This window comes from Nipponia nippon, unplaced genomic scaffold, assembly GCF_047370975.1.
Source record: "Nipponia nippon isolate SJK-2023a ecotype South Korea unplaced genomic scaffold, ASM4737097v1 scaffold_31, whole genome shotgun sequence".
Taxonomy (NCBI): Eukaryota; Metazoa; Chordata; class Aves; order Pelecaniformes; family Threskiornithidae; genus Nipponia; species Nipponia nippon.
The window spans coordinates 145,900-167,050 of record NW_028262349.1 but is presented as its reverse complement, the minus strand read 5'-3'; the positions used below and the strand labels follow the sequence as shown (position 1 = coordinate 167,050).

At 47.8% G+C, this 21,151-nt stretch overlaps 2 protein-coding genes across 10 annotated transcripts; both read left to right on the top strand.

The window, feature by feature from the left end:
• Positions 1-730: 730 nt before the first annotated feature.
• NCLN (nicalin) lies at positions 731-15,795 on the top strand. 6 transcript variants are annotated; one of them, XR_015707310.1, is made up of 17 exons: positions 731-993; positions 4,264-4,454; positions 4,668-4,812; positions 5,450-5,544; positions 5,777-5,857; positions 6,069-6,172; positions 6,617-6,705; positions 6,882-7,021; positions 7,459-7,637; positions 7,852-7,939; positions 8,037-8,075; positions 8,192-8,355; positions 9,662-9,715; positions 9,806-9,884; positions 11,276-11,368; positions 14,923-14,991; positions 15,726-15,795. XR_015707310.1 is itself a non-coding variant. In XM_087769280.1 (16 exons), exons 1-15 carry the CDS (start codon positions 813-815, stop codon positions 11,333-11,335), a joined length of 1,689 nt encoding a protein of 562 aa, XP_087625406.1. In that variant the 5' UTR covers positions 731-812; the 3' UTR covers positions 11,336-11,368; positions 14,923-15,617. The 6 variants fall into 6 exon arrangements, 4 of the variants coding, with proteins under 4 accessions (XP_087625406.1, XP_087625405.1, XP_087625407.1 ...); XM_087769280.1 differs by lacking the exon at positions 15,726-15,795 and having other exon boundaries at positions 14,923-15,617; XM_087769279.1 differs by lacking the exon at positions 15,726-15,795 and having other exon boundaries at positions 12,378-15,617.
• A 339-nt stretch (positions 15,796-16,134) lies between these two features.
• Positions 16,135-20,497, top strand: LOC104016277 (activated RNA polymerase II transcriptional coactivator p15-like). Of its 4 annotated transcripts, none has more exons than XM_087769282.1 (5): positions 16,135-16,288; positions 17,103-17,172; positions 17,475-17,591; positions 17,825-17,933; positions 19,852-20,497. In XM_087769282.1, the coding sequence occupies exons 1-5, from the start codon at positions 16,158-16,160 to the stop codon at positions 19,929-19,931; spliced, it is 507 nt and encodes a 168-aa protein (XP_087625408.1). In that variant the 5' UTR covers positions 16,135-16,157; the 3' UTR covers positions 19,932-20,497. The 4 variants fall into 4 exon arrangements, with proteins under 4 accessions (XP_087625408.1, XP_087625409.1, XP_087625411.1 ...); XM_087769285.1 differs by lacking the exon at positions 16,135-16,288 and adding an exon at positions 16,941-16,983; XM_087769284.1 differs by lacking the exon at positions 16,135-16,288 and adding an exon at positions 16,941-16,983 and having other exon boundaries at positions 17,103-17,241.
• Positions 20,498-21,151: the final 654 nt, after the last annotated feature.

Sequence of the window (21,151 nt, the reverse complement as noted above, 5' to 3'; positions counted from 1 at the left end):
TATGATTTTATCTTCCTTCAGGTCAGGTACCCGGTGGCTGGTCCCATAGGCGAGGGGCCTCCTGGCAGCAGAGCAGGAGGTCTGATACCGCCAAGGGAGGCACCGAGGCAGCCGGTATGGGACAGGGCTGCGAGCTGGGGCAGAGCCCGGCTGCCCACTCAGTGTGCCCCTCGGCTGGGACCCAGCTCGCTGCTTGGCACAGGGCCGCGCCGGCTGCACCCTCCGTGTCCGAGCGTGCCCGCAGGAGCACGCAGACACTCCCCGTAGGCCCGGGACAGCCGGAGCCCCCCGTTCCGTTCCCGGGGCGGTACAGCCGGAGGCAGCACGGCCCGGAGAGGTGCTGCGCTGTGCCCCGCACACGCGCCGGCACGGGGCACTTTCCCCGCCGCTGTTCGGCGACGCGTCTGACATGACTGCGCGGGTTCGGTTCACAGTTCCCACTGCCGCGGGCAGTCAGCGCCCTGCGGTCGGCGCGGAGCACCCTGCCCGTCCGCCCGGCGCGGAGAGCGGCGGGAAGGAGCGCTGGGGGAGGCAGCCAGCGCCCCGGGCGAGGGGCGGCGCCGGGCGGGCCGCTGGTGTGGGTGCCGCAGGCCGGACCCGGCAGCAGCCGCCTGCATCGCCGCTGCGAAGCGGAGCGCCCCCTGCAGGCCAGGCGACCACAGCGCCCAGCGCCCCTTGTGGCGGCGCCCGAACTACAGTTCCCGGCAGCCCGCGGGCGACGCGTGTCGCGTGTGCGTGCCTCGCCTCGCCGCGTCGTGCGTGCCGTGCGTGCCGGTGGAGCAGGCCGCAGCGGCGGGGCCGGGGCCGCGGCGATGCTGGAGGAGGCGGGTGAGGTGCTGGAATCGGTGCTGAAGGCCTCGTGCCTGCCGCTCAGCTTCCTGCTCTTCGTGCCCGCCGTGCTCCTGCTCCTGGGCCCGCCGCCCGCCGCCGAGGCAGCCCACGAGTTCACGGTCTACCGCATGCAGCAGTACGAGCTGGGCGGGCAGCCCTACGGTGAGAGACTACGCGGCCCGGCCGGGCGCGGTTCGACCACCGGCATGCGCCAGGCCTCGGTCCTCCGGGAGGGCGAATCCCGGCAGCGGCCCTTTTCAGGGCCGATGGGGCCCTGGGAAGAGCCTCGACGCCGGGGAGGAGCCCAGGGTAGTCCGCGAAGCTGCAGGCCTCCCGGAGAGGGCGACCCAGCTCAGGGGAGGCTGCAGGAGAGCTCGGAGGGCTCTGTGAGGCTGCAACCGGGCCCAGACTCAGGGGAGACCGTAGGTGGGCCCCGTCTGGCTGAGTTTTACTGCCCAGTCTCACCACGAGCAGGAGGGTGCCGAGAGCTCCCACATGGTGACCTAGAGGCGTCCAGGCACCCTGCTGTGTCCTTGCAGGCTCCTGTCTGTGGGATGAACTCCCTGTGTTTCAAGTAGTCCAGCTGCAGCCCTCTTGCATACTGAGGAATGTGGTCATGAGCTCGGTTTTGTTCTTTTGCCTTTGACTCCTCTGTTGGCAGGTTGATTCTCCTTCACTCTTCAGCCTCTTCTTCAGTCTCAATTAGCAGTGTCTATGGGCTCTAGTGTCTCGTTTGAGAGTCCTTTCTTTTACAGTTCTTCCTTTATGTTACGATTGACCTCCAGTTCCTCTGTTCTGTTGCTTCCAGGCTGCTGATTGTGCAACACCTTTCTTTGAGTCAGAAAAACGACCTGTTCTGTGAAGCATTGAAGTGTTGTAACCTTTAGCCTCCACCTCCCTGTACTCACTAACCCAGAATCAAGTGTTGTTTCTGAGTCTTCTGTACATATTTTATTCCAGATCAGGGTGTGTGTTCTGCCCATGAGTGACTCTCTCTTCCTGCTGTCTGTTTTGTGGCCTAAGTTTCAGACTTCTGTTAACAGTCTGGCATTACAGCCCCACGTTTATTCTGTACTGTCCATGAGACTCGGTCTCTAGATCTTTCAGATCTTCATAAGATAAAACATCACTAGAAGTTATGAAATGCCAGCTCTGCCTGCATGCTTTGTAAACACTACAGATGCTACTGGTGGCTTCTGAATATCTGAAATTATTTCTGGGTTTTTCCATCACATTTTCTCAAAATGTGTCCACATCTTGAGACCTCTGTTGTTGAGAACCTCACTAGATCTGAGGTAGGCTCTCTCATGGGAGTATTAAGCTATCTCTTTCCTCATGTGGTGGTAAATCTTTGTTGGCAGGCTTAATGGGGGCAGCAGGCATGTGTTTCAGCTGGCTTTGACGTTGGTTGCCTGAGTGTTCTCTCTAGCCAAGTTTTGGAATATTTTGTAAACTCTTGAAAAGCCACACATTGTTTTTTAAGATGCTTGCAATTAACTTTTTATGCCATTTCTTTTTCTGGAGCCTTTTAGCTCAGTGGATTGTGTATTTTCTTTGTTCCTTGCCAGCCCCTTTGCGTAGCTGATGTTCCTGTTCCATGTGTGTTCTGAAGCCAGATGTCCTTCAGGATAAAACCTATTTGTTGTTCCTGATTCTCATATTTTCCAAAAAGACCAAATCGAGATTGCTGCTGAGCCTTTTCTTGCAGGGGGGAGAAGAGTTTTTTGTCAACATCAGTCATAGAGCAGTTGAAGAACAAACGTGGACTTCTAATACTGTTAGAATAGAGTTCTTTAGATTGTAAATGAACAATTATTAAACAGTTCTCTGTAGAGAAACTACAGAAAATCAACTTGTCTTGCCATGTTGTCAGAAAATACCATTGGGTCTGCTCTGCTTAGATGTCAGAGGGTTGTGCTGGGAGCAGAACTCTGGATCCATACTTTGCTATGTTTACACATTATTGTTTTGGGAATGGTGGAGGAGTTATCCTCATTATGGATTGTTTTTCTCTGATCGGGGGGGGGGCTGCTGTTAATATTTGTTTGTTATACTGTGTAGGAGCTCTATGTGCAGAATTTAGATCGTGCCTCAACTTCCTTTCTGGGTGTATGGCCCTCACTGATACTATGCAGTGGGAGTCCGGGTTTTTCTTGTTTGGGTGATTTGACCTTTGATGAGACCAAACTAATGTTAGAGTTAAGCCAGGTTTAAATCTAACCTTTAACAACACTCCTATTTGGCATAGGCTGAGATGCTTTCTGAAGCACCTTGCTCCTTCCCTGTCTGCTTGGGAACCCAGTGTGATGAAGTTTTTGATGTAGGTGCCAGAGGTACAGAACAAGAAATTGGATTTGGAGCATTACAAATTGTGAGGTGGATTTGAACATCTCTATTTATACAAGATGTCCTTGTGGTCCTCTCTTGGAAAATGCTGGAGCATCTGGCAAGTCTCCAGACTGCTGTTCTCCCAAAGGATTGCATTTTCATGTTGGGGATTTGATACACTGAAACTGAGAGTAGGAGAGAGCGAGCAGTTAGAAGCAGCCTGCTCTTTTGTAATTTTCTCAGCCACAGAAACATCCCAGTGGGTGAGCTAGAACAGCCTTTTGGATGGACATGGGGTAGTCTTGTGTCCTTTCACGAAGTGGTTCTGCACAGCTTGCATCCTCTGCTTGCAGACATGATCCTACAGCTAGAGGATATAGTAGGCTGCATAGCAAGAGGCCAGGCTTTCTCCACATGTATTGCTGTCTGCAGGTACTAGGTGCAGGCAACCAAACAGGTAGCTTGTGTGGTTGTGGTGGGGAGGAAGACTGGAAGGTGGCTGAGGCTGCGTAGTGCTGGAGTAAGGGGAGCCTGGCAGGACATGTCTGCACAGATGTTGGTCTGATGGATGCAAGGACAAAACACAGATCTCTGTTCCTTCTTGGACAAGGGGGAAGAGATGAACTTAGCTTTCTGCAGGTCCTGGCTGCTCTGAAGTTCATCAGACTGTCACCAAGACTGTTCTGAGAAGGAGCAAGGCTCAAGCAAAGGGGATGTGATGAGATCATCGTAGAATCATAGAATGGCTTGGGCTGGAAGGGATCTTAAAGATCATCCAACTCCAGCTTCCCCTGCTGTGGGCAGGGACGCCACCCACTAGACCAGGTTGCTCAGGGCCCCGTCCAGCCCGGCCTTGAACGCTGCCAGGGACAGGGCATCCACAACCTCTCTGGGCAACCTGTTCCAGTGCCTCACCACCCTTTGAGTAAAGAATTTTTTCCTAACATCTAATCTATATCTCCCCTCTTTCAGTGTGAAACTGTTCCCCCTTGTCCTATCGCCATCTGCCCTTATGAAGAGACTCTCCCCCTCTTTTATATAAGCCCGTTTAAGTATTGAAAGGCCGAATCACTTACAAAACCTCTTGCTGTTCTCTCCTCTCAGGCACCAGGAGTGCAGTGCTTAACACAGAAGCCCGCACTGTAGAAGCGGACGTCCTGAGCCGCCGCTGCGTCATGATGCGGCTGGTGGATTTCTCCTATGAGCAGTACCAGAAGGCTCTCCGCCAATCAGCTGGTGCTGTGGTGATCATCTTGCCACGATCTATCTCTTCTGTGCCACAGGATGTTGTAAGGGTAAAAAAAAAAGTTCCCTTTCTCTGCCAATGGGAGATGTGTTTGAGAGGGAGAGAGGCTTGTGTTGTTGTAGGACTGAAGGCTCCTGTTGTAATGCACAACAAATCATATTCTAATTGTAAAACTTGCCTTTCTCTGCTTTGGTTGTTAATTTTTTTCTGCCCTCTTGCATATTTAGCAGATGCTAAGTTTGTGTCTCACTTAAATCCTCAGCAATTCATGGAGATAGAGCCGGAAATGCTTGCTATGGAAACCATTGTGCCAGTCTATTTTGCAGTGGAAGACGAAGAGCTGCTGTCTATCTATGAACAAACGCGGGCTGCTTCTGCATCACAGGGTTCTGCCTCGGCTGCAGAAGGTGAGTTCTAACAAGTGGGGGAAAGGTTTAGAGGAAGACAGTCCTGATCCCACCTCTGGGAGCAGTATGCTGTGTCATATGCACCATGAACCGGTGTTCTGTTGCCTTTATGTTTATTCTGTCTTTGTTAAAGTGCTTTGAGATTTAATGGAAGAAAGACACAGCATAAGAGAGAATATTACTTGACAATATTTGGAAATACAGTTGCATGGAGTGAGTTCTCAGCTTCACACTGTTGTAAGTAAGATAGAAGGCAAAACTCAAGTTAAAAACAACACTGAAGATGTTAAGTGACTACAGTGTGTTGGTGGAAGCTGAAGCTTTTTGTCTGACTACCAGTCAGTTCAGTGCTTCCATGTATTCCCCTGTAAATAACTTTACTATCTTACTGACCTGCTGCTCATGATTAACTTTAGGACTGCTGGAGAAAAGCTTTTGTTGTAGCTAGCTCAAAATATGAGGATTTCAGGACAGAATGAAAATGCACGGTCATCAGGATTCCGTGTCAATGCATACACAAAAGTGACAAGTGAGAGGGCTAAAATGGTTTAAAGCTAGTCTCTCCAGAGCTCAGTTAGCAAGGGATAAAAAGGGATGAAACTTCCCCAGGTGTACTTTTTTTTTTGTTTGTTTCTAGTTCTGCTGCACACAGCAACTGCCAATGGCTTCCAGATGGTGACCAGTGGGGCTCAAAGCAAAGCTATCAATGACTGGCTCATACCCAGCGTGGAGGTGAGTTGTATATGGATTCAAACTGGCAACATTGATGGGATGCCTTCTTTTATTGGGACTTGATCAGACATTTGGACTGATAGGGGAAGTCAGGGGAGTCTCAGCCAGGTATGTATCTGAAGTCCTCAGAACTGAGGCCACTGCAGACTCAATAGGCGTGTAGAAGTCAGGCTGTCTTTGTATAGGTGCACAAAGGGCGATGCTGAGTGACGCTGATCTCTTTCCTCTGCAGGGAAGGCTTACGGGGCTGGGTGGAGAGGACCTGCCCACTGTTGTGATAGTTGCCCACTATGATTCTTTTGGAGTAGCTCCAGTGAGTATTCTTTCTTCCTGCAGTGCTCTGTTCCTGTCTGTGTGTTTCTGTCGTCTTTCCCATGTGGCCTCTGCCCCTATGCTTTTTCTTGGCCTTAAAGACATGGGGCAGTTATAAGGGATCATGGTGGCGTGCTATCTTGAAGGCTGTTCTGGGACATGAGAATAAGTGTAGGGTTGTCACCTTGTCTCTGTCCCACTTCATCCTGCAGTGGCTGTCACATGGTGCTGACTCCAATGGCAGTGGTATCTCAGTGCTACTGGAACTAGCCAGGCTGTTTTCCCGGCTCTACACCTACAGACGTACCCATGCTGGGTAAGAAACTGCCCTATTCTTGGTTGAATGTGTGTAGCTGAGATCAGATAAGAAGGGCTTTTGCTCCAGACCTGTAGAGTGTTACAAGCAGTCTTTTACTTCCTTTGCTCTGTTTTGCTTCCCTCCAAGTACAGCTGCTGTTAATGGCCAAGCTCCTTCTTTTGGTTTCTTTGCTGTAGCTCTGCTCAAGCTTGGGGACAAGTGAAGGGAATGATGCGGGAAGTAGATTCCATCCTCAAGCACTGGGAACTCCCCCCCACCTTTACCCCTGTCCTGCCATTACCTTAGTATGTGGCATGTAGGAAATGTTTGTTAATGGACAGTTTGCCTTGAATGTCAAGTGCTAGCTGTTGTGATTTCACCGCACCTCCAAGGCTGAGTAAAGGAGTTCTGTAGCTGTGGAGCACAGTGTGCTAATGCTTTTCTGTCTTCTTTGATGGGCAGGTATAACTTGCTGTTCTTTGCATCTGGAGGTGGCAAGTTTAATTATCAAGGAACCAAGCGGTGGCTGGAAGACAATTTGGACCACACTGGTGAGTAAGAGGCTGGCATTCTAGCATGTTCTGTGGCAAGGCCTCTGTTAATACAATTGTGCTGTGTCTAGTATGTCAGCCCTCCTTTGAGAATCTCCTTGTGTAGGCCTTGCTTTTTTGGGATGGAAATCCCAGCGCAAAACATAGCAATAAAGGTTTGGATTTTTCTGTTTCAGATTCCAGCCTGCTGCAGGACAACGTAGCGTTTGTTCTCTGCCTTGATACTCTGGGCCGAGGCAATAGCCTTCATCTCCATGTCTCAAAGCCTCCCAAGGAGGGGACCTTACAGCATGCGTTTCTGAGAGAACTGGAGATGGTAATGAAAAGCCTTTTAGGTAGATGGGAACTTGGGACTTACTATGGGGAGCTGCAGCTCTCCAAGAGAGGAATGAAGGAAGGAAGATGTGAAGAAAGGGTGTGCCATTGAAACATTTCATGTATTTTGTACGGTCACTTGATTTGAAGTGCGGACAAATCCTGATGCCACAGTCCCAAATGAAGCAAACTAGATCTGCTGCATTTTCCACTGCACTTCCTTATGGCTTGTTGCTTGCAAAAGCTACCCTGTAGTGACATTAAAACAGTTTTTTTGACATTAAAACAGCTTTTTAATGGCAGTAACTACACCTTACAGGTGGAACTGTATTTACCATCTGGAACACAAAAAAAGCAGGTCTAGGTGGACTGGGCAGTGCAAGATGGGACTATGCAGTGGGCAGCATGACACCCTGGATGGCTTGTCCTTTCCCTCAGGTTGTTGCCAGCCAGTTCCCAGAGGTGAAGTTTTCCATGGTGCACAAGAAGATAAACTTGGCTGAGGACATGCTGGCATGGGAGCATGAGCGTTTTGCAATCCGACGCTTGCCAGCATTCACCATCTCCCATCTGGAGAGCCACCGGGACAGCCTGCGCAACAGCATCATGGATAGGAGGTTAGAGGCCTTAGGGAAGGCTGCAGTTGAAATTCAGCCCATAAACACAAATTGGCCTCATGGCTTCTTGTGCTGTTTTGATGGTCAGAGGATGGGTGAAAAAACACTGGGAGCTGGGCTCTGGATTCAGGCTCATGCTTGATGCAGTGAAAAAGGGTATTTCTAGAGGAAGCTGATCTCATTGACAAGTTCATAATCCCCTCTTTTGTTTTAGGGCACGAATAGACACTAAGGCACTAACCAGGAATACTAGGATCATTGCTGAGGCTTTGACAAGGGTCATCTACAACCTGACAGACAAGGTAAGAGCTGCCCGTCGTGCAGTGCTAGCCAGATTTGTCCTGCCTAACCAAGCTTGCTCTCACCAATAGCCTGGGTTATTTTTTTTTTCCCTTGCAGGGAGCACCTGCAGATCTGCAGATCTTCACGGATCAGATGGTGAGCACAGTGCATTTTTGTAACCTGTGGAAAGAAGGAATCAAGAGTCTGGGAGAGAGGTCTGATCTCAGCATATGTGTGGTTGACTCCCTTTCTTTGGTGGTATTTTTCTGCAGCAGATCCAGCAGGAGCAACTAGAATCAGTGATGGACTGGCTGAGCAGTCAGCCCAGGGCTGCCCAGCTGATTGATAAAGACAGCACCTTCCTCAACACCTTAGAATATTATATGGGTCGCTACCTGAAGGATGTCAAACAGCATCATGTAAAGGCAGACAAACGGTAAGAAAAGAGATGAAAGAACCAGCCAGGGCATGCAAACTCGCTTCCCCCTCCAATGAATTCTGTCTCTGAGCTGCAGCTTTTCTGGCTTCTTGGCATATAGCTGGAAGGGATTGCTCTTTTCTGCTCTTCTGTCAGTTTTGGTTCATGATCTCTGTTCTCCCAGAGAAAGCTCTTTATCATTCCTCACAGCACAGTAACAAGTCCCAGCAGCTCCCTCTGTCTGAAGAGCTTGTTTTTTGACTGTTTTGATTCCACCCTTTCCACTCTGAGTGCTGCTTCTCTCTGAATGCAGGAAAAGACTGAGGTCCCCTAGAAAGCTTTCTGTAATTGCAAAAAGGCAGCTTCCATCCTATCTAACCTGCTTGGGTTGAAGCAATTTAATGAACCCAGTGAGGTATCTTCCACGTGCCTCTTCTGAGACAGCTGAACAGCCTGTGTTCTGAATTGTATCCTTAGACTTCTGATTGAAAGAAAGACTTTCAACCAAAATCGACAGCTGGCTGAATATGAGCCAGCAGTGTGCCCAGGTGGCCAAGAAGGCCAGTAGCATCCTGGCTTGTATCAGGAATAGTGTGGCCAGCAGGACTAGGGAAGTGATTGTTCCCCTGTACTTGGCACTGGTGAGGCCACACCTTGAATCCTGTGTTCAGTTTTGGGCCCCTCGTTACAGGAAGGACATTGAGGTGCTGGAGCGTGGCAAGAGAAGGGCAGCGAGGCTGGTGAAGGGTCTGGAGCACAAGGCTGGTGAGGAGCAGCTGAGGGAACTGGGGTTGTTTAGCCTGGAGAAAAGGAGGCTGAAGGGAGACCTTATTGCTCTCTACAGCTACCTGAAAGGAGGTTGTAGCGAGGTGGGGATTGGTCTCTTCTCCCAAGTAACAAGTGGAAATGGCAATGGATAGGACAAGAGGAAACGGCCTCAGATTGCACCAGGGGAGGTTTAGGTTGGATATTAGGAAAAATTTCTTCACTGAAAGGGTAATCAAGCACTGGCACAGGCTGCCCAGGGAAGTGGTGGACTCCCCATCCCTGGAGGTATTTAAAAGATGTGTAGATGTGGTGCTTAGGGACATGGTTTAGTGGTGGACTTGGCAGTGATAGGTTAACGGTTGGACTTGATGATCTTAAAGGTCTTTTCCAACATAAATGATTCTATGATTCTATTCTGTGATTCAAAACCTGTATGCAAGGTGGTCATGCTTACCTGTCTCTGGTTGGATGAACTCCTTGGGAACAGAAGTCTGGGCTGTCCTTACTGCAGCGTCAAGAAGTGTAATACAGCCTGAAGAATTTCTTCTTTTCACAGGGACCCCGAGTTTGTTTTCTATGATCAGCTGAAACAGGTGATGAATGCATACAGGTATGGAATTCCCTTGGGCACGCTGGGTTATTGTCTCACATTGTGGCAGTACCTGCTATAGCAATTTCATGTGTTCATTCTTTATTGCAGGGTCAAGCCAGCGATCTTTGACCTGCTTCTGGCTGTCTGTATCGCAGCCTACCTTGGTGTTGCCTATGTTGCAGTGCAGGTAAGAGAAGAGAATCAGGAGACAGATGTAGTATCTTCCTCATAAATCATGTTAGCTACAGTAACTGGTGCTCACACAGTCCCAGCACTAAAGTTGGAACAATAATGCAACCTCACTCTAAAAGTAGTAATCCAAAATGGCTGTCTGTCTTGATGTGTATGTTTTTGAGTACCTCAGTTGGCTGTGCTGAAGGCAATCTCTTGCCATTCTAGTGCAAAACTATTTTATAGAGCTCCTTCTCTTGGTCGAGGACATGCACAACTCACTTGTTAAGCTGTTTTGGCTATGTAACAGCTTCAGACTGAAACTTCTCAAGGTAACTAAAATCTGCTGTAATGTCAAAGGTTTGCAGCGTGTAGTAAATTAGGAGTGTTAGGAGATCCTTCCAGTATCTGAACTTGGGATGCAGCTTAAAAATGCATCTTCAGAGTTTTGTTTTGTTTTGGGTTTTCTTTTTCAATGAAACCATAAATACATCCTGTGTCCGTACTCCTGGAAATGTGATATTCCATGCCTTGGTCAGCCAGCTTAAATTTATTGGTTTTGTTTAAGTGTTAAGAAAGCCACTGTGAGCTAGGCTTCTGATCCTGGCTGGGTTCTCTGAAGAACATGAATGAAAGGGAAGCATTTTAGGTCAATCTAAATTTTGATCTCTTCATGTTATTTGTGTTTATTATTTGTTTGGGGAAACAACAAGCATTTAAAAATCTGATGTAACAACCTAAGCAGGAGGGAAAACATATACTTTGACTTCTGTCAGCTATCTTCATTACATTTGTTATTACAAATTATTTGAAGCCTGGATCTTGTTATATCTGTCAAAGTAGATGTTATCGAATCAAAATGCAATTAATCAAAGCAGAATCAATAGAGGAATTAAGTGAATTTCTAAGTCACTGGCTAAATAGTGAAAGAGAAGATCCAGTTAAAGGATTGTGAACTCCTGGGAATCCCTGTGTTTGCCTGGTTCATTTTTACATTCCTGAAACTGCTAGCAGCAGTGTTTCTGTAGTGACCAGGATCATGCATGTATTGAAATCTTAAGTTTTCTCTTCCCCTTCAGAAGGAACAGAATTACATCAAACAATGTAAAATCTTTAACAAGTGTTTGCATCTTCACTATGGGGGTGATACAGGCCTGCACAAACACTTGTGTAAGCCGTCACTTTCTGTACAACTTGAAGTAACTGGTTTAATTGTAATAATTCCTCCTAATTCACCAAGTCCCACTATGTCTTCAGGATGAGAGTGCTAGTGGATGATCCATCCATCTGCATTTGAAGACTAGTATTGTTTTAAGCCTTCTAGTAAGTTTTCTCTCTGTGTAGAACACAGTCATTTTATTAAAATTTATAAGGACTTATGGTTACTTATTTTCCTTCTGTTTCCAGCACTTTGGTCTCCTTTACAAGATGATACAGAGATTATCCCTTAAAACCAAGCAGCAGTGAAGTAACAAGTCATACAGCAGCACTGAGCCATCGGTGAGCCCATCAGGAACCTTCTGCCTTCCATTGAATCCTGCTGTTTCTCTTCCTCTGCCTCCTCTTTGCTACTCTATAGAGGGGAGGAAGGCAGAAAGCAAATGACATGTTAACTCTTGTGCACCTTTAAAGTGCTTTTCTTCACCTTCTTCCCCTGACTTGCACCATGTCTGTTTTCCTTTGCTTTTTGGTGAGGGAGAGGCTCAGAGACTTCAGTAGTTCCTACAGGTTGTTTAAACACTGAACAGCTGGTTCTGAGCAGCTTCTGTGAGTGTAAAACCAAGTCCAGCACCTTCATGGACACATGTGCCATACAGCCAACTTGGAAACTGAAACTGCAGAGTGGAGTGACATGTTATCTCTGCCCAGCAAACAAGGACTCCGAGCAGTTATTTAAAAGAAAAAAAGTGCACATGCAAATTAAAGAGCATACTATTAGCATGTTTTCTTAGGGCACCTCTTCCTTAAGTTCACTGCCTGGCTTTAGGAAGGTGTGCTGAGCAAGCAGTGTCTGCAGCAAGCATCTTCTTGCATTTTGTTTAGACTGTGCAATAACTCATTCCCTTTTAGGAGGTGCACTGTAAACAATCTTGACTGTTACTGACAGAATGAGGAAAGATTGTTAAAACGGGTTCCTTGCATTAGGGTTCTTACCAGGACAGGTTCTCTCCTGTCTCTATTGGAGGATGCATTTTGCTGTGTACTTGATTTTTCTTAAAGTTTATGGTCCTTGAACAGTTCACAGCTGCCACCACTCTGTGCTAAACTCTTGCTTGGTTTATAAGGGGTGTTCTACAGTCCCAACTGCTGCAGGATCGTGTTCTGTGCTGTTCCATGTATTTAAATGAGCTGGTTATATTAATAGCAAGAGCAGCCCAGCTCCTGCTGACCTCTGGTCTGTAATCCCTTCAGTCTTCATTCCTCAGTTTTCACTTCTGGATGGGTTCTGGATTTTGGGGTATTTTCCCATGTTCACCTGCATCTCAGGGTCTCATTTCACATTTTTCAGCTCCATTATTTCTGGAAACACTGTTCCTGGCCTGCATGTATGAGCAAGTTCCCAAAGTGCTTGTTGCTGTCCTTTCACGTGCTGCCCCCACTATGAGGGGAGGCAGGTCACTTAGCCATTAAAAAGCAAAACAAAACAAAAAATGAAGTTTTATGAATGTCATTTTAAACGTGGCTGTTTCTAGAACTGTACCTAAGAGAGTGTATCTTGGAACACACGCACTCTGTTACTTTTATCCTTGAGCAAGCCTTATTTTTAGTTTGCTGATGCCTCTGGATGGAGAGAGCTGTGTAGTTGCCCAAAATAGTTGCCAGTGCTGTGCAAAGATCAGGAGGGCCAGGTAACCAGTTGCTCAAATGTTGTCATCATCTTAAGTCTTTCCTGAATTCCACCATCCAAGGTAAGCAGGATACTTGTCACCACTTTCTGGTGAGAGTGAATGCCCTTTCTGGGCAGTGTTGCACTTTGTTTACCCTCAAGTTCTTCTGGAAAATATATCAAGATACTGACTACAAGTCCTAGGCTAGTTGTAGTTTTGGAAGACGTCCTGATTGAATACTACTGTCCTGCCACTCAACAATGTTTGAGTCCTCTCTGTAATTTGTTCTATGCACATGAGGTCTCTTCACAGGCCACAGTGACTACCTTTCTTCTTTTTTTTTTTTTTTTTTAATAAACAACTACTTGTAGTTGAAATAGCATCTTTTACAGAGGCTGAAAAGCTCTTGTGGGTTTGAATAAAGGTGTACCCTTTTTTTGTATGCAAGGAAAATTCAAGCTGTGCATCCTTGTCTGCACCACAGCTGCTGTGCACGCACTTGTTAGAAAGGGGATGGTTGTGGCCAGTCACTGTCCTTGTCCTTTGGATGGAGACCAAAGCACTGATTTCCATCCATCTTTGTGTGTTTCACTGTAGTCTCCTTCTTGGAGCACCCTTACCCCATGATGTGTGCTTTCTGCTACTTTAAATGCGTAGCAGCTTGTTCTTTAAAGGGTCTTGTCTTTTCCAGGAGAGCATACTGATGTCAGTGGCTCACTGTAATAGCAGCAGGTGGCATGGTACCAAGCATTCCTGAAATATCAGCCCTACAGGGAAACTTGCCTTTTTCTGATCTTTTGAGTGCTTATTTGAAATACATCTCTGCATGCATGAAGTGTTTGTGACACTCCTCTGCCAAATGAATTTATAATTACTTCAGAAATTGCTGGAGTGGCTGGAAGACGAACCTTGATTGTTTTCCACTGGTTTTTATGCTCTGCCCTTAGAGACTACATATGTTGTGCTATGGAAAGGTGCACGCTCTGGACTGTGTAGGTTCAGAACATGCACGGTATAGTAGCTATCTGAAGAACAACTCTGTAGGTTCTGAATATCTGAAAGTAGTTTCAGAGGCCTCCAGCTGCATCATACATTTCTAGTGTGTTACACTTGGAGAGAGCGTGTTCCCTCCAATCCAGCAGATTACTTAACCAGGCTTAATGAAACTCCGTTACTTCACTGAGAAAAACAGAAAAACAAAATTATTAGCAATCCTGCTGCAGCTTGACTTGATGCATCTAAAATTTGCAAGTAGTGGGTAAGAGAGAACAGAACAGGCCTGGAGCATTCTTCCTTGCAGCAGAGACTGTCAACCTTCAGTCTTCCAGATGAAATGCTCAAAAGTTCAGAGTCAAAAACTTCCACCAAGTCAACCCACTGTGGTTTCAGCTATGTCCCTGTCGAGGTTGTAGCATTAAAGCAAACACTAGCTCCTTGTGGTTTCAACAATAAACTGCTAACACTCCTGATTCAGCGCCAGAAGCCAGTGGCAGCTATCTAAAGGAAAGGCGGATAGAGGTAAATGAGGAGAGTTCATAAACCTGAAGGGCAGTTGGGATAATACATTGCTCTCTCCCACATGAGGGTAATTTGTCCTATAATCTGATTGGATGCATTTTGTGTACCTCTAGCTGGCTGCCATAGAAAGCAGTTTTTACTACAGATAAGGGTTTATGCTTTTGATCAAAGCGCATGTGCACTGAAACATTATATACTCAAATCTGAGGTAGTCAAATTCCAACTTTCTCATAGCTGGAACAGAGTCCCCATCCTGGGAGTGAACTTAGTTCCCATATTGCTGTTTCCTTGGGGAAGGAAAGTTGACAGAAAAGTTTGTAAATATACCCTGCTGTTCTGCTAGGTTTTGAAAGAACAAGAAAAATGGTGTTGATCCATACAGCATATCTGATGAATTCTGTCACCAACATGACATGCAAAGGCAGAAATCCAACAGCTGTTCTGTTAAAATAAAAGTTCTCTACAACATTGCAGAAGAGCCCTCTGTAGCTGATTCTTGTTGCCCCTATGTTTACCTATCCTTTTTATCAGGAGTTTGCCTGGCCTGGAAGGAAGAAGTATGGAAAGCATATGTCCACATACACACAAGTGGCTAGCAGTTGATGCTTCTAGCCATAAACCAATTTTCTTTGCTATCTGTCTGACTTTACCTGTTGTCCTGGTGCTGTCAAAGTCTGCAGCTCACAAAAAATCTGGTTTTTCCAATAGGATTTAAGCACTGAAGCTGTTCATTCCTTCTGTCCACTCCACCCACACAGGCACTAATGGGCATTGTATGTGAGTAGTTTGGACTATTGTAGTTGATCTCCCAAATAAGAGAGGTTGGTTTGTTGTTATGAAATAAGTACTACTGTGCAATATGAACTCCACCCTTGTACTCAGTGCTAAGAGGAAAGACCGTGAAGCCAAAATGGAAGTAGGTACCCCACTATCTGTGGCTGGAGGAGTCACCACAATCTATTTAGATGTTTAAAACCACAGATACCCAAAATTGCTGGGGGGGGTGGGTGTTGATTTGTTGGAAGTCATGTGCTCTGATGTTGTTGCGTAGCACAAGCCAAAATACCAAGCTTCTCCTGCACCTTGTGGCCAAGCTGGGTTTTATATTTAAGAGCCATTCAGTCTTGACTTACCAACCTGAAATGATGGGAGTGCTACTATATGTCTCGGTAAATTGGGCCTCTGGGTACTCAAGTGTGGGCTCCTGCTTGCTCACTTTGATCTGTTTAGTTTCCATTTGTAGTTATTGGATAGCAACTTCAAGGTTATAATCTGGAATATTTGCAGCTCAGGAAAAAAGAGTTGATTTATCTAGCAATGTTAACTCAATTATCTCTTGTGCGTCCTAAAGAACAAATGTATATTGAGTTGAATATTTAAAAGCTAATAGAAAATTCAATGCAGTTGATTTACATATTTTTTCTGACTATAAATGTAATAATATTTAAGTATTTTAACTTTTTTCGTTTCCTTATTTGTTTGTCCCTTTTCCCTTGGAAAAATAAACCAAGTGAGTAGGTTTGATGAACAGATTCGTTGGAGAACTATTTGCTGCTGGAAGCTCAAAAAACTGGAATCTCCTTGCATTATTTGAAGGAATAGACCCCCTGCAAAAAGGGAGAAAAATGCATGTGTTTAAGAGCTTACATCAACCCTTCTGTTAAAGGTAAAATAGTATGACAGAAAACATTTACAGACCCTGAGCAAGATTCCAGCACCTTGATGTGAGCCAGTTCCCATTTCTTCAAAGGGTTCATGCTGATTTGAAGCAATTAAAGTTTCTATGCACAACAGCTTCAATACTGTGGAAAACTGTCTTCCTGAGAAGCCAACACAGTGTATGCTAGTGGTAGACTGTTGTGTCTCTGTCATTACTAAATGACTTTTTGAACACTTATAAACTATTCAAGTTATAAACATTGCAAGAGATCTGTTACCTGAGCATGAGTCAGTCCAAGTCCTACAAGCCAGTGGTCATAGTTGTACAGGGGGAAACTGACCTAAACACAACAGAAGAGGAAAGGCGGAGGTTGTATTTTCATTCTGCCTCCTCACAATGGCCGAGTTCTCCTTGGTAAGACTGACCTTTCAAGCATCAGCTGCCCCACCTTCTCGCATGTGTTGTAAGGATGTACAAAGTCAAGTCTCAGTGCATGCCTTGCCCAGCCGAGATCTTTGGCTCCCGCGCAGGCTGGCTGAAGGAGGCCAGGCCGCCTGCTGCGGGGGCCCTGGAGCCACTGGGTGAATCTGCCGAGTCCCGGGAATGCCTTTCTCTGCTGTGTCCCCGGTGTTCCCTGACGGTGATTCGGGGCAGGGCGGGGGGGCCCAGCCCGCTGCCGGGCTGGTTCCGAGGCGGCTGGAGCAAGTTCTGGTGCCCGCCGGCAGTAGAGCCACACCCGGGCCGGGCCGGCGCCTCCTCGCTGTGGCTCAGCCCGGCGGCAGCTGCCTGCCCTCCGGGGCCGCGCGGGCCTCCAGGCTCCCTGCCTGCTTCAGCGCGGGGCACAGAGAGAACAGCGCTCCCGTAACCCCACAGCGAGCCGGGGCCGCCAGCCCAGCCGTACTCTGCAGGACTCGGCGCGGCCCGCCCGGCCCTGGCGGACGTTGCGGGGCGGGCGGGCAGCGCCGCAGCGATTGGCCGGATGGCGGGGGCGCTGGCATCGGGGGAAGCGCAGGGAGCCGCGGGATTGGGGGGGCGCGGTGGGGGGCGGGGCTTGGCTCTTCGAGAAGGCCGCGGGCTGGCTGCCTGCTACAGGCGCCGCGCTCTGCCAGGTAGGAGCAGCGCCGGTGAGGGCCGGCCCTGGCCCCTTTCCCTCGCGCGGGCCCGGCGGCTCTGGCGCTCCCCGTCCGCTCCTGAGCTGACCAGCAATGACGCGCGACTCTTCCCGTAGGATGCCGAAACCCAAGGAATTGTCGGGGACGAGCACCTCGGAGAGCGGCCCGGATGAGGAGGAGGGGAAGGTACTGCCACCCCCGGGAGAAGGGAGAGCTGCCAGCAGTTTCCCGGTCGGGCCTCGGTCCCGAGGGCAGGTGACACGCCTTTCCCGCCCGCACCGGGGGGCAGGCAGGGCAGGGGCCCGGCGGCGCCCCTTCTCCCCCCCTACCGGCAGCAGAGGCACCTGGCAGTTGCAGTGCGCCCAGTAGCATGTGTGCCTCGTTCGTGGACCATGAAACTGGTGTGCTGTGGAGGCTCAGGTACAGCCCAGGAGAAGGGCTGTGGCTCCTCAGACTGTGCTGTTCAAACGGGTGATCTCTCTTGCTAGAAAAGAAAGAAAGAAATGTCTTCTAAGTCAGAGAAAAGGCTGAAAACAGAGGCCAAGCCTTCAAATGTGACAGAAAAACCTCCAGGACGAGGCAGTGAAGAGGAGGGCATGTTCCAGGTATGGAGGGCAGAGATCTGCTCTAGGAACACATCTTCCTCCTTCTCTTCATAAAGGTCTCCCATCTACCTCCTCTACTTGTAGCAGAGCATTTTTGCAGCTGAGCTGAATGCCTGGGGTGCCTGCTGTTCCTTCACTAGTTCTCTGGCATGTTGAGTGACCTGACAGGCCTTATGGCCTGAGGAGCAGCTTGTTGCAGGGCTAGGTTTAACGCAGGCTCTGTGTCACCACAGATTGGGAAGATGCGTTATGTCACAGTGTCCTGCTTCAAGGGGAAGGTCCTCGTGGACATCAGGGAGTTCTACACTGACAAGGAGGGCAGCATGAAACCGTGGAGGAAAGGTACAACCGCATTTGCTAGGAGGCAGCCGCGGGCCGCACCGGCCTCTCCGCCTTGGCTGCCAGCTCTCCAGCTCCAGTTTAGCCTGTCTCCCTCGGTGGTAGGGAGACCTGTACATGCCACACTGAGGCACTGTGGAGCTGAGCGAACCACATGGGAGGGTTTAGCACTTTCTCAGCCTGGGTGGCAACAAGTGAAGAAAAGCATGAAGAAAGAGCGTGAGCCTCCAGTGAGATCTGGAGCTTGGCAGGACCGCTCTGAGAAGCAGTGCAGGAAGCTGCTGTGCAGGACTCTGGTTCTACCTCTGATCACCAGTCCTTTCTCTAGCTGTTGACAGGCGCAGAGCTGCAAGGTGGAGGAGGGGAGGCTCAAAACAATGGTTCTGATTTTGCTTCCTTGTGTCCTACTGCTAGCTGACAAACTCGTGTTTTGGTACTGGTGATGCCTAGGGCAAAAAGGTGGCATTTTGTGTGTTTGCCCCTAATCTGTAATGGTGGAGCTGTGCTTGGCAGGGAGAGCCTCGAAATAAATCCATCCTTCCCTATGTAGGTGGGGACAGGAAGGTTAAGACCCTTCTGGATCCCTACCAAGACACTCCAATGCTGCTGTGTTAGGTGTTCCTTATTCTTCTGGCAAGGTGTCTGATGATATGATATAGTGGCACAACTTGGGTGGCCCATCACAGCAGCACTACCTGAGTAGGTGATGCAAGCAGAGGCAGCTGGAGAAGGGAAGACACTTTTTTTTTTTTTTCCCCAGAGCTCTTCAACTGATGAGTCAACACTCAACTTAGGCCTTTGACAGTGACTTGCCAGCTTGCCTCGTAGTTCACAGGCCCTGGACTCTCTTCACCTATCGTGTGTGTTGTGCCTAGCAAAGATTCGGTTAATGTGGGGTTTCTTGAGGAACCTTTTGGTCCTTGCTATAGATTTTTGTGTCAGGGCAGACAAATTTATTCCAGCTTGGTTTGCTTCATAACCACTAAGCATGGTTTTCCTTCCAGAAATTAATTTCCCTCAGAGAGAATTTATACAAATAGAAATTACTCACTTAGAGGGAACTGTGTATCCTGTAATGAAAATGGGAAGCAAAGCCTTCAAGCTTTTTTGCCCCATTGGGGGCAGAAAGGGAAAGGAGCATTGTGGACTCCTTCCAGGCTGGAAGAAGCACACCCATGATGTAAGACAGAAGATCTGCCAGTTAAAACAGAGATCATGAAGAAATGGTTTTTCATTTAAATACTGCCTCTGCTGTTTTTCTCAAGAGTTCTTGGCCCCGATCTTTATCTAGAGAGTTTAATAAAGCTTGGGCCCTAGTTCTTTAATGTGATTCTTAACAAAGCCAAAAGGAACAAGCTGACAACATCTGGCTGGAACCCACACAGCAATTCTACTACCGTGTTTGTTTTGTAAGGGAGAGGGACAGGACATCAAGACCTTATCGCTGCTGGATCTAAAAAGCAGCCAGTTCTTCTCTAGTGTTTAAGCCACACTAGTGATTTCTTGTTAGCAGCAGTTTTTTTTAAATAGAGCTAGAGTTGGCATTATTTCCTTTGGGCAGTTGAAAGGATGGTGTCTTAACTGCTGTGTGGAGTAAGGTTCTCCTAAAACTTCTTCCCAGTTCATGTGGGTGGGCATTTGTATTAGGGAATAGGCTATAAGGGGCTGTGGGACTCTTGAAAGGCAATTTGAGCTTATATTCTCATATGGTGCTTCTGTGATAGCACTGAGAACTTCTTGATATGGATGCTGAAGTGCTGGCACAACTGCCATGCTTAGAAGGCTGCTTCTGTTTCTGGTCTGTGCCTCTGCCTCAGATTCCAACTTTCCCTTCTGTAGCTAGTCCTAAGGAGCCAATCTGGTGTGCTACTTGATGCTTACCCCTTGTCTCCTCTGAAACCTCTCCTTCTGCTGTTTCTAGGGATTGCCCTGTCTGCAGAACAGTGGAACCAGCTGAAGGAGATCATTCCTGAGATCGATGCTGCAGCCAAGAAATTATAAGACTAAGAATCTTGGACACCTTCAATCTGTTCCCTTTCCCTTAAGTGCACAGACAACTATAAAGCCAAGGATTCTCATCTGGAGCCTTCCCTTCACCTTGCTGGGGTTTCCTCACTGAGGTGGTGGTCATGCTGAAAGGACCAGAGACTCTTCTATTTTCAAGAAGTAGCTTGCAGTGAGCACCTGGAACTAGAGCCAGTGCTATGAAGAGCACCTCTGGTCTCAAGCAGACTTGAGGTCTGTGCTGGTGACAGACATGACCCCAGCCTGGCTTTCCAGGGGTGGATGGCTTCAGTCTACCTTGTGGAGTGCTTTAACTGCTCTTCATCTGTTACCGTCTTCTACTTGGTTGACTGTTGAGTAAGATGGTTTGTATACTTCATGTTGGCATCCTCTGTGTTTCCTCCATGTGTCATTCTGGCTATTTTAAGTACTTTCTGTGTTGGTGAGGGTTGTTTGGTGTTTCCTGGGGTTTTTTGGGTGGTTTTTGAGTGAAGAAAGGGATTATACTTCAGCAACTGGTTTGTCTACAGAGGGTGAATATGCACAATAAATGTGTTTGCATTATAAAAAGGAGAAGCATAGTGTTTCACAGGCTGGCACCTCAACTCTTTGTTTCAGGCACCCTTCTTGGTAGGTTGCTGTTGGATTTCCTTTTCAGAAGGAGAGTGCTCCGTAGTTTATTCTCATGATATGTTCCCAATAATCCTGCTATACAGAAGCAGTCAGACAGCGGTCTACTTCAGGTCATGGGAAGGGCAAGCTAGAATGTGAATCATTCAAAGGAACTGGTAATTAGGAGGCCTATTAAGTAGAGGGGAAATTAAACGCCTAAGGAGGAAAAAGAATATTTCTTTCCCTGTGGCCGCAGGGAAAATGACAAGCTATGGAAAGAGTGGAGAGAGGATATTTTATACTTGAGCTCTAAATGGATCCCACTCTGGGATCAGCTGCAGCAAGCACAGCCTTCCTCGGCAAGACTTTTCCAGAATTTTCAACAGCTTGTGTCTTCCGTCTATTTTTGGTTTTTCTCTTGCCCTGGTTTCCATAGTATCTGAATGCTTCATGCTCTTAAATATATCTGACACTTTCAACACCGTGGTGAAGTAGGAGGTACTAAGGCCCTTGTTCTATAGAGGTGCTGGGGCTGTAACAGCTCAGGGTTGTGTGGAAGATGTGGGGTGGAGCAGTGAATTGAAACTAGGCTTTCCTAAATGCTG